The following is a 12,777-nucleotide window of genomic DNA, read 5'->3' on the forward strand; positions in this document are numbered from 1 at the left end:
AAATAAATGGCATGATTTCTTCAGCATTTTAGACTCTTGGACTTTGATTAATTCCCTAAATTCAAAATCCCTGTGGTAGGGAAGGGAATTCGATATGAGTAACACTTTTGTAGAAGGGAAAATGGTAACAACAATGAAATGACACGTCATTAAAAACATTAAACAAAGTAAAAATAGTTTTTGTTGTATTTTGTATTTATTTATTAGAATAATAACAAGAGAGGGAAAAAATCAACTAAAACTATCTCTTAACAAAAGGGTGCTTTCATTCTGTTCTCTCAACATAATAGAAATATCATCATAAAAAAGTTATATGTAAATATTCCTCAACACATATCGGATGTTCCTCTTTTGCTCGTAAAAAATCCATTGTTCCTCCATCTCCATATTCACCATAATGCTGAAGCCAAAAAAAAAGAAAAAAAGAGCCATGACTTTAGAATCGATTTGACTCTTATCCAATCAAGCAGATTGTTGGAAAGGAAGTTGGGCTTGGAAACAAGTTGCAGCTGAATCCAGATTTTTGTTTTGCACAAGACATACACTCATATATCTATAAAATTGATGATTAATCTTCTGACATGTATCTCTTCTAATAAATATTTTTTCATAAGCATGAGCTCATCTCTTCTAATAAATATTTTTTTTATATGCATGAGTTCGGGAGCACAAGGGTGGATGCATTAATTTGATCGGTAACTTGACAAATATATTTTTAAACACGCGTACAAATAAAATTTACTCAATCACACTCTTGAAAAATACCATTTCATATTTGGGGATATGAGAAAAAATTGTCTTGACATGGATGTTATTTGAGTTTTTACTTGATACGTGTATATATATATATATATATATATATATATATATATATATATATATATATAATAAGAGGAGAAATAAAATTATTTCAAGAGTAATTGTAGAGAGTAAATACATATATATCATAACAATAAAGTGGTATTGAAGGCTTTCAATATTGAGATAGCAATGTTATTTACATAATACTATAATAAGAAATATTATCATAGTTAAGAATCCAAATAATACATATCTTAAATATCATTAAATTAATTAAATTTACATATACCATAATGTTCTAAATAAAAAGAATAATTACTCCATATGTTTTCTATTTTTGTTATTTCTAACTACGGTTAAGTTTAAAGAAAAAACAGTTAAGGTGCTTGCAAAATGCAAGCAAGTCTATATCTAGTTTTGTGATTATTCTTATGCCATTGGATAAGATGACATAACTAGGGAACAAACTGTAGGCTGGCAAGACGAGCACTAAATTACTTGCACGTTGGGGTGTTACTTTTACTTCTTTACGTGCACGTTGGGATGATATGATAGTATATTTTAATATTTAGTATTCTATCAATTTTTTTTTTCTTTTTGTTTGGACAGGGATGGATGTTTGAACCACGATTCTAATGAACTTCCAGTCTTAAAATTACAGGCACTTTGTCTGATCTATCAAACAGATATATTAATTGAAAACAGGTTATGATATGACTATTTTATTTTTCACAGGTTCAATTAATATATATATAGAGAGAGATGGGAGATCAAGTTAGGTATGTTGTTTTTCAGTTTGGACTACATTGAACATTGTTTTTCCACTTCCCAAGATGGAAAAGGAGAAGAAAGTAAGAGGTTAATTGGATTCACGGTGAATTAGTTGAAACTTGAAATTATCAGAAAAATAAACACACATTTATTCTAAAAACATTTTGTTGATAACGTTAATTTTCTAATACTAACTATTTATATGTTAACTAAATTGTTGCACATACCAAGTCTTAGATAAACAAGACATTGGTAGATATGTTATTTTATACTCTTTCCGTTTCTGTGTCTACTTTATTTTTTTATAAGATTTTTTTAAGTTGTCTTTTACATTAATTATTTTTTATTTAAATACCTTTAATTGCTTTACAATAAATACTATATATTAAAAATATAAATATATTATTTTTCTTATAAGAATTAAATAAGAAGATTAACACACAATAATTAATTAAGTGAAAATAAAGAGATTGAGTAGTCTCAATAATTTTAATGATAATTTTGATAATATAATACAAATTGTTAACCTATTTAATGCCACAAACTATATTAACCAACTTTTTTAAAGGGTGTAAATTAATTAAAAGACTATTATATTTAGAGATAGAGAAAATAGTAAATATTTACTTATATTTTAAAAAAATGTATTATTACTCAACAAATTTTATAAAATTTTAAAATGATTGATAGTATAAAACTGTTTTATACTTTCCCAGCATAATCTTTCTTTTCATATCATTAAATAAATTCAATTTACGAAAACCAACATTGATCTGATATATAATGTTGCACTTTGGCCGGCTGTTGTATTTAAATTTAACTGAACCTCTGGAACTTTTCTCTCTAACTTTTTAGCAGTTGATAAATTCAAAGCTATTTAAACTGTTAACGCCTTGTTCTTCAAGTGTAACAATCCAAACCAAGAAGCTGTGGTCACGTCTCAATGGCTGCAGGTTCTGCTGGTCCTCAACTGAAACATGTTACATGTGCAATTGTGCTGCTACCATTCTTTGTTACAATGACCACTAGTGCTGATATATTCCTTGATTGGCACGTTTCCGCTGACTTCAATTTAAAGCCTGTGTCCACTGATCAACCGGTGGGGATTATAAATGCCTTTGATCTATTCATCTTTATATTTGTTTGAGTCATGCATTGTTGACTAATTTCATTGCTTATATGATTGGCAGGTAATTACAATCAATGGCATGTTCCCTGGACCCCTTATAAATGCAACAACAAATGATAATATTCATGTCAATGTTTTCAATGATTTGGATGATCCCTTGCTGTTTACATGGTATTTATTATTTAATACGTACTCCTCTCTTTCTTTCCCGCTTATAATAATATTAATGGCCTTGGACAAATACTCAATAGTTTTACTATTTGGTGAGGCATTAGAAAGCCACACCTAATGGTTTCTATACAAAAGGAGGAACAAGTCTGTTATTTTCTATTCCGCTTGATGTAACAACCCTTTGCTATGCCTTAATTTATAGCAGCTGCCAAGGGTGCTTTTTGCTATACATTATCTCACATCTCATTTGATATGAGATAGGTATTTTTTGATGTATATTGCAGATGTATTTCTTGTACTTATCTGCTTTCTCTATACTTATAATATACTTCCTTTGCCTTTGAAAAAAAATATTTTGATTGTTTTGTATTGATTCAGTTTTAGGAGTAGCGCTAAACTTAAAGAATTTTGGTTCTGGTGTAGGAATGGCATACAGCAAAGGCTAGACTCATGGCAAGATGGAGTGTCTGGCACAAACTGCCCTATCCAACCTGGCAAGAATTGGACTTATGATTTCCAAGCCAAAGACCAGATTGGCACATTCTTCTACTTTCCTTCCATCAATTTCCTTAAGGCTGGTGGAGGGTTTGGTCCAATTCGAGTCAACAATCGACCCTTGATTAGCGTTCCTTTTCCAAAACCTGAGGCAGAGTTTGATCTTCTAATTGGTGACTGGTACATCAGTAGCTACAAGGTAACTGGCCGCTTTCTTGTCATTTGACCATTGATACTCACTTTTGAACATTCATATTATTATGCTTTTATCAATTCCTTAGAATGCTACTTCTTTTACTTATCTTTAATTTATAGTAGTTATATTTTTGGATTTGCTATACTGAAAAATGAAATATATTTGATATAATTTCAACTAGGACATTAGGTCCAGGTTGAATACGGCAGATGTTCCTTCTCCTGATTGGATGCTAATAAACGGAAAAGGACCATATATGAACAATCTTTCTCAATCATATGAGACCTTCAATGTTACACAAGGTAAAAAGTCAATAAGAGAAGTATTAGTGACTCACACTCTATAGACATGGTGTCAATTAATTTAATTCCTTTATGGTAATGTCTCACAGGCAAGACATATTTGCTTAGGATATCAAACGTAGGGACAGCCTGGAGCTTCAATTTCAGGATTCAAAATCATCAACTGGTTTTGGTTGAAACTGAAGGTTCTTATGTCAATCAAATAGAGCTGGAGTCTCTTGATGTTCATGTAGGCCAATCCTACTCAGTTCTTGTCACAGCAAACCAAAATGCTGTTGATTACTACATAGTAGCCTCTCCTAAACTGAGTAATGCCACAAATAATAACACTCTTGTTGGCGTTGCTGTGCTTCATTATGACAACTCTACCACACCGGCTAATGGGTCTCTTCCAAGTGGTCCAGATCCATTTGATCTGCAATTCTCCATCAACCAAGCAAAATCCATTAGGTAATTGCATTTCACAAAATGGTGCTCTGTATGCCAAAGAAGAGTTTTTCCAATTTTCTTTCTTTGCTTGCTCAATGTCAACATACTATAAAGTGAGCAATATTAATAATGCCTCTAAACAGTTTTGAGCAGTATGAAAATTAAATCTGACTTTGAGTTCACATTTAGAACATATGCAAAACATTCACATTGTGGGTTTATTTGAATTGAAGGTGGAACCTCACCACTGGAGCTGCAAGGCCTAATCCCCAGGGAATGTTCAATGTAACAAATGTGACAATAATTGAAACTTTCATTCTAAACGCATCAACAGCAACTATTGATGGATTATCTCGCTATTCTGTCAACAATGTGTCTTACTTGATCCCAGATACACCACTGAAACTAGCTGATTTCTTTTCCAATGGAACTGGTGTATATGAACTTGATGCTTTTTCTAAGAACACTTCAAATGCTAACGCCGTGCGTGGAGTTTTCGTAGCTAGTGCATTACATAAAGGGTGGACTGAGATAGTGCTAGAAAACAATTTAGACATCATTGATACTTGGCATTTGGATGGATATAGCTTCTTTGTTGTTGGGTAAGTGATTATGTAATCTTCTTAATTTGAGAAGTGTTACTATAAAGTCAGGTTCATGTAGAATGAAGACCATACCTGATGACATTAGATAATTTGGAAGGGCACGTCAAAATTATAATATAAAATTGTCTCTCTCTCTCTATATGTGTGTGTACATTGACATGTTATTATGAACTAGAGTTCATTGGTAGCTCCACATCAGCATATTTTGTTGTATATGAAATTTTCTAGTTGATAAATAACAAATGTTTCTGTTTAGAATGGGGGAAGGAGATTGGAATCCAGAATCCCGGTCAAGTTATAACCTTTATGATCCTGTTGCTCGCTCCACTGTGCAAGTGTACCCTGGAGGGTGGAGTTCAGTGTATGTGTACCCTGACAACCCTGGAATGTGGAACCTAAGATCACAGAACTTGCAAAGCTGGTATTTAGGTGAAGAGCTCTATGTGAGGGTTTATGATGCTGATCCCAACCCTGCCAAGGAGAAGCCACCTCCACAGAATCTCCTTCTATGTGGTTAGTCATGTTAAAACCTCCAAGTTTCTTCTACTTGGTTGTCCTCTTTTACTCCTTTACAAACTTTCACTATTGAACGTTCTCAGGCAAGTATCAGCCACCAACCCCTCCTCCCTCAGTGTCCCCAGCACCAAATGCTCCATCATCCAACGCATATGCATATAATCCACATAGAACAAGGTATTAGTGCATTATGTGTTGTTACATCATTTATGTTAAATGCTTATAACTGATATGCTGACCTCAGGAGGTGTGTTGGATGATTAAGGAAGAAGGAAAGAGGGGAAAGGTTGCTGGTTTGATCCCCTTTGCTAACAAAACTAACATTCTAACAAATTCTAACAAATTAACATTTACCGATATAAAAAAAATAAAAAATATGCTGATCTCACCTAATGACATAAGGCTTGGTTATTGTTATTGTTATAGACTAATATGTGTTGTTTCTGTGTATTCTTTGTTATAATAGGTCTCTGATTGCTATGATCACCACTGCTATATGTTTGTTCTATATTGATCTCCATTAATTGAGACGGTCCACCCTTTGCTAAGGAGTTGGAGATATGCACAGACCAGCATAAGGATAAAATTTCTACAGTATTCTTTTTTTTCTTTTTAAGTTTGAACTGTCAAGAATGAAATGTATACATAATATTGGTTACTTATTACTACAGTCATGCTACTTGTTTCAATATATACATGTTAAGATTTGCAGTGTCATTCTTTGGCCACACTTGTTGGATGTTTCTTAATCTATAGAACGGTGGAAAATGATGCATGTTTTAGGTTCAACATGCAAGGCCATCTTGGTTGACATATTACTATGTACTTGCAAACATTTCTCTTTGATACATTCTACATTGTCCACTGTCACTAAACTGATCTAATAACTCACTACAACCTACAATCATAGGTAGAAATATGGTTTTAAGCTATTGCTAATGCAACTGTTGCCCCTTCCCCCCTCCTCTATACTCTTGTTCTCATTAATACAGCTGCAACTATATTTCATTCACACCTTAATGAAATCGAAATTGATCTTGCTATTACCGATTGCAACTATTTCAAGACTACACATGGCTGAAAATAAAACTGACAGCGAAATCCTAATATCAATTACCCGCAACTAGATCTGTTACCTAGACTGAAAATAAGTTAATTTGCCGCAAAATTAAAAAATAATGACAAGTTCAGGACCTAATTGAAACAAAAAAAAATGTTTAGAAACCTAATTAAAAATTCTGTAAAAGTTCATGGACCAACAGATTAATTGAACCTTAAAATTACAGGCACTTTGACTCTATCAAAGAGATATATTAATTGAAAACAGATATGATGCATGTGTGAGAGAGGAGAATGAACTGCACTTTGATGAAAAAGAGAAGAAAGCTTGAAAAATATCAAATTTATGAAATGCTCTAAAGTTATAATAATAATAATAATAATAATAATAATAAATTAAATAATTATACAATTTACTACTTTGACAAGAACTGAGACAGAAAGAGTAAACTCACACTGCAATCGTCATTTTCATCCTTACTTTACTAGTTTCATGACTCTACATGTATGTCTGTGTAAATTTACACACTCATTTACTTAAGGAGTGGAAAGTGGAAACTAACATACTTGTTTGTGGGAAATGTAAAACAAGAAGGCACTTCTATGTTATAAATTAGAATATATAATTTGAAGATTGAAACTTTCAGTTTTTTAGTCCTTCGTTTAGGCTCTCACATTTGGATGTGCATTTCATTTCATATGCTACTTTTGTTAGATACAAAATTTAATCAATCTCTCAATTATCTTCATTTTATCTTTATTTATATTTGATCTTTTTAATCGTTTATACCTTTAAATTTATCAACTTTTATAATTGTTAAAATTTAATTTCTATTATTAGAGGATGAGAGATGGCAATCAAGTTTAATAAAGATAGAGAGGAACTTTTTTTTTACGTTGAACCATTAATTCTTTATTCTTTAAGAAAGCGTTTTTAGGCATTTTTCTTCCACAATATTGTTTTTAGGAATTTTCTTAACCTTTAATATTTTTTAATATATCAATTTCTTCTTTATTTTAAAGTTGAATTTTAATATTTGTTTAAAAAATATCAATCAGTATAAATTATTTATCAAATTTAAAATATAATTCATATATTAAAATATATTTTTTTATGATTTATTATTCATATTTTAAAAAATGTTTACGTGTGATTTTAAATCAACTTATCCTTCTCTTGACTTATATGATAAACACAGATTTTAAGAAAAAACGGTGAATATCAATTTGATAACAAAACATGGAGATATTGTGAAGTTACGAAACAAGTCCATGAACTGGCATGGGAAGGAGGAGGGTAAATCATGTTGGAGGCAAAGTAGTTTCAGGAGATTAATTAGACCAAGAACTCATGCAATACATTTTTTTTTTATAGATAATAGGCTCTTCTAACATAAAGCTAAAAAATTAGTAATTTTAAAATTATCAAAAAGAGATTACTTTTTTTCCGATAAAAGATTACAAAAATTAACATTAATCCAACAAATTCAAAATGTTACACATTGGCCGACTATTCTATTTGAATTTAATCAAATATTTCGGACTTTTCTTCTTTATTATTTTAGTTTATGTGGTGTTCGTGATAAATGTTTATTTTAAATGATTAAAATATATAATAATTTTTAATTTTAAATATATAGATTATACTATAATTAAAATTTATAATAAATAATATTTATGAATATAAATTATGTTTTAGATTTATGATAAATAATTTATATTATGATAAAAAGTATTTTTACTGGTGATAGTTGCTTTTAAAATTTTAATTTAAAGATAAAGATAAAAACGATACATTAGAAAGATAAGATATTAAAAAAAGACCATATGTTGTTAAATATATCTATTGTACTTTATATATTCAGGATTCAAAGCTATTCAAATTGTGAAGGCCTGGCTCTTGAAATTTAACGATTAAGAGGCACTAGTAGTCACATACAAAGCAAGAAGAAGGTGTGGTTGCGTCTCAATGGCTGCAGGTTCTGCTGGTGATCGACTCAAACTTGTAACATGTGCAATTGTGCTGCTACCATTCCTTGTCACAATAGCCTCAAGTGCTGATATATTCCTTGATTGGCACGTTTCCACTGACATTAATTTAAAGCCTGTGTCTACTGATCAACCAGTAGGGATCATAGCCTTTGATCTATTCATCTTTTTATCTGTCTTTAGTCATGCATTGTTTCCTAATTTCATTGCTGATATGATTGGCAGGTCATAACAATCAATGGCATGTTCCCTGGACCCCTTATAAATGCAACAACAAATGATGTTGTTCATGTCAATGTTTTCAACGATTTGGATGATCCCTTGCTGTTTACATGGTATATAATATGCACTCTCTTTCTTTGTCTAACAAATAATCGTTTTACTATTTGGAGAGGCATTCTAATGGCAACTTCCAAAATTCGTATATTTTAATTATTTTTGTATTGCTTTAATTATAGTAGTTGGATTATGCACTAAACATATGGAATTTTGGTTCTGATGTAGGAATGGCATACAGCAAAGGCTAGATTCATGGGAAGATGGAGTGTCTGGCACAAACTGTCCCATCCAACCAGGCAGGAATTGGACTTATGAATTCCAAACCAAAGACCAGATTGGCACATTCTTCTACTTTCCTTCCATCAATTTCCTCAAAGCTGGTGGAGGGTTTGGTCCAATTCGAGTCAACAATCGACCCGTGATAAGTGTTCCTTTTCCAAAACCTGAGGCAGAGTTTGATTTTCTAATTGGTGACTGGCACAGCAGTAGCTACAAGGTAACTGGCTGCTTTCTTATCATTTGACCATTGATATTATTGTGGCTTTAGCAATTCCTTAGAATGCTACTCAACTTTCTGATATTTTTATATTTACTAATCGTGAATAATGAATATATATGAAATTATTTCAATCAGGATATTAGGTCCAGGTTGGATGCGTCGGATGTTCTTCCTCCTGATTGGATGCTAATAAACGGAAAAGGACCATATATGAACAATTTATCTCTATCATATGAGACCTTCAATGTTACACAAGGTAAGAAGTTCATAAGAGATGTGTGAGTGACTCACACTTTATGATCATGTTGTCTGTTAATTTAAATCCATTTATGGTCATGTGTCACAGGTAAAACATATTTGCTCAGGATATCAAACGTAGGGACAGCCTGGAGCTTCAATTTCAGGATTCAAAACCATCAAATGGTTTTGGCTGAAACTGAAGGTTCTTATGTCAATCAAATAGAGTTGGAGTCTCTTGATGTTCATGTAGGCCAATCCTACTCAGTTCTTGTCACAGCAAACCAAAGTGCTGCTGATTACTACATAGTGGCCTCTCCCAAAATGAGTAATGCCACAAATAATAACACTCTTGTCGGTGTCGCTGTGCTTCATTATGATAACTCTACCACACCGGCTACTGGTTCTCTGCCAAGTGGTCCAGATCCATTTGATCTGCAATTCTCCATCAACCAAGCAAAATCCATTAGGTAATTGCATGCCACAAAATGGTGCTCTGTATGCTTAAGAAGAGTTTTTCCAATTTCCTCTTTTTCTTTCTTTACTTAATGTCAACATACTATAATGTTAGCAATAGCATTAATGCCTCTTAACTGTTTTGAGCAGTTATGAAAACTTAATCTGACTTTGAGGTTATAGTTAGAACATATGCAAACATTCACATTGTGGGATTATTTATATTGTAGGTGGAACCTCACTACTGGAGCTGCAAGGCCTAATCCTCAGGGAACGTTCAATGTAAAAAATGTGGCAATATCTGAGACTTTCATTTTCCAGGCATCAACAGCAGTGGTTGATGGTTTATATCGCTACACTGTCAACAATGTGTCTTACTTGACCCCAAATACACCACTGAAGCTAGCTGATTACTTTTCTAACGGAACTGGAGTATATGAACTTGATGCTTATTCTAAGAACAGTTCAAATGTTAATGCTGTGCGTGGAGTTTTCGTAGCCAGTGCATTACATAAAGGGTGGACGGAGATAGTGCTCAAAAACAATTTAGACATCATTGATACTTGGCATTTGGATGGATACAGCTTCTTTGTTGTCGGGTGAGTGTAACAAACAAATACTTCATTAAGTCTATTTTAAGGCAAGTGGTTAAGTAAATTGTTTTTCTTAACATGTCGTGTCACTATACAACCTGATCATATAAAACTTATACATGTAAGGAAACACATGCATGGCATGGCATGACAACATTTAGATAATTCCAAAGGACAAGTCAAAGTTATAGATATATTGACACATTATTATGAACTTGAATTCTTAGTCAGCCCAACATCAGCATATTTTGTTGTATATGAAATTTTCTAGTTGCTAAATAAATGTTTGTGACTAATGTTTGTGTTTAGGATTGGGGAAGGAGAATGGAATCCAGAATCACGGTCAAGTTATAACCTTAATGATCCTGTTGCTCGCTCCACTGTGCAAGTGTACCCTGGAGGGTGGAGTGCAGTGTATGTGTACCCTGACAACCCTGGAATGTGGAACCTGCGATCACAGAACTTGCAAAGCTGGTATTTAGGTGAAGAGCTCTATGTGAGGGTTTATGATGCTGATCCCAACCCTGCCAAGGAGAAGCCACCTCCACAGAATCTCCTTCTATGTGGTCAGTTCATGTTAAAACTTCAGAGTTTCTTCTACTTGTTTGTCCTTTTTATCTCCTTTATTACAAACTTTCATTCTTGAATGATGATGAAGTAGAAAGCTAAGGCTATGGTATTGACTATTGATGCTTGTGAATGTTCACAGGCTTTTTTCAACCTTCACCTCCACCATTAAACGAACATAATCCAAATGCTCCTTCAGTGTCCCCAGCACCAAATTCTCCATCATCCAAAGCATGCAAGCAAAATGCTCCTTCAGTGTCCCCAGAACCAAATGCTCCATCGCCCAAGGCATATAATCCAAATTCTCCCTCAGTGTCCCCAGCACCAAATGCTCCATCGCCCGAGGCATATAATCCAAATTCTCCCTCAGTGTCCCCAGCACCAAATGCTCCATCATCCAAGGCATATAATCCACATAGAACAAGGTATTAACGTATTTTGTATTGTGACACCATTTATGTGAAATGCTTATAGGCTAATATGTGTTCTTTGTAATAACAACAATAGGTCTCTGATTGCTGTGATCACCACTGCCTTGTGTTTCCTCTATATTGGTCTCCATTAATTGAGAAGGCGCACCCCTTTGCTAAGGAGATGGAAGATATGCATACCAGCATAAGGATAGAATTTCTACAGTGTTTTTTTTTCTCTTCTTTTTTAAGTTTAGTACTTGGTACATCAAGAATTGCAGTGTTAATCTTTGGCCACACTTGGTGGATGTTTCTTAATCTGCAGAACGATTGAAAGTGATGCATGTTTTAGGTTCAACAGTATGCAAGGGCGTCTTGATTGGAATATTACTAACAAACATTTTTCACATCTTTATGCTTCATCTTGTATCTTTTAGTTCCCATGTAATTATCTCCATTCTATAATTAAGTCTTGATGTTTCCATTTTCTTTTGATAGATTCTTTTAATGTTCGCTCTCACTAAACTGACTTATCAACTCACTACAACGTACAATCATATAGGTAGAAACGTGGTTTTAAGTTATTTCTAATGCAACTACCCTTCCTCTATACTCTCACATTAATACAACTGCAACTATATTTCACCAATACCTTAATGAAAACGAAATTACTCTATGCTATCGCCAATTGCAACTATTTCAAGACTACACAAGGCTGAAAATATATAATAAAAAAATATTTGTGACTAGCAATAGGTGGTTGAGATGTTGATATATAAATTGTATGCACGAGTACAATAATTCGTGATTATTTTTTTTTTGTTTAGGACCACTTGTATTTTAACACCACCATGTTGGACATCAGATTTAGCCAGATCGTCCCAACGAATAGCGGTTATGCAGTTTTAGCCAATTCTAAATTTACATATTGTATAAGTAACCCTGTTTCAATAACTTATTTACAAAAGACCAGTAAATTAAATAATATAATTTGCTGTAGTTGTACCATATTTTGAAAATGAAATGGTATTTATGATGCTGTGTAAGTTATATATACCCAACTGAAAAAAGAAAAAGACCAAGACACCTGTAACTTGAAAGAGATTCTTAGCGATGAAAAATATACTAATATAGTTATTAAAACAGTATGCTGAGTAAGACATGCATTCTTAACACAGAAAAAATGGAGTGTCTATATAGTTAGGAACTTAGGATTTGAAGAATCATTCACACGCAAAAAAGTGGTGGGTAAAAGTGTGCGGTAGAGGCAAAG

The 12,777-nt window shown here is 32.9% G+C and overlaps 2 protein-coding genes across 2 annotated transcripts; both read left to right on the top strand.

Annotated features, from left to right (window-relative positions):
- The first annotated feature begins 2,358 nt into the window (after nucleotides 1-2,358).
- Nucleotides 2,359-6,230, top strand: LOC100798339 (monocopper oxidase-like protein SKU5). Its single transcript, XM_006606857.4, has 9 exons — nucleotides 2,359-2,671; nucleotides 2,763-2,872; nucleotides 3,296-3,566; nucleotides 3,745-3,865; nucleotides 3,955-4,315; nucleotides 4,528-4,896; nucleotides 5,156-5,412; nucleotides 5,499-5,592; nucleotides 5,882-6,230. Exons 1-9 carry the CDS (start codon nucleotides 2,516-2,518, stop codon nucleotides 5,937-5,939), a joined length of 1,797 nt encoding a protein of 598 aa, XP_006606920.2. The 5' UTR covers nucleotides 2,359-2,515; the 3' UTR covers nucleotides 5,940-6,230.
- A 2,213-nt stretch (nucleotides 6,231-8,443) lies between these two features.
- LOC100798864 (monocopper oxidase-like protein SKU5) lies at nucleotides 8,444-12,028 on the top strand. Its single transcript, XM_041013574.1, has 9 exons — nucleotides 8,444-8,599; nucleotides 8,689-8,811; nucleotides 8,963-9,238; nucleotides 9,377-9,497; nucleotides 9,588-9,948; nucleotides 10,165-10,533; nucleotides 10,837-11,093; nucleotides 11,237-11,519; nucleotides 11,602-12,028. Exons 1-9 carry the CDS (start codon nucleotides 8,444-8,446, stop codon nucleotides 11,657-11,659), a joined length of 2,004 nt encoding a protein of 667 aa, XP_040869508.1. The 3' UTR covers nucleotides 11,660-12,028.
- Nucleotides 12,029-12,777: the final 749 nt, after the last annotated feature.

Source organism: Glycine max, chromosome 20, assembly GCF_000004515.6.
Source record: "Glycine max cultivar Williams 82 chromosome 20, Glycine_max_v4.0, whole genome shotgun sequence".
NCBI lineage: Eukaryota > Viridiplantae > Streptophyta > Magnoliopsida > Fabales > Fabaceae > Glycine > Glycine max.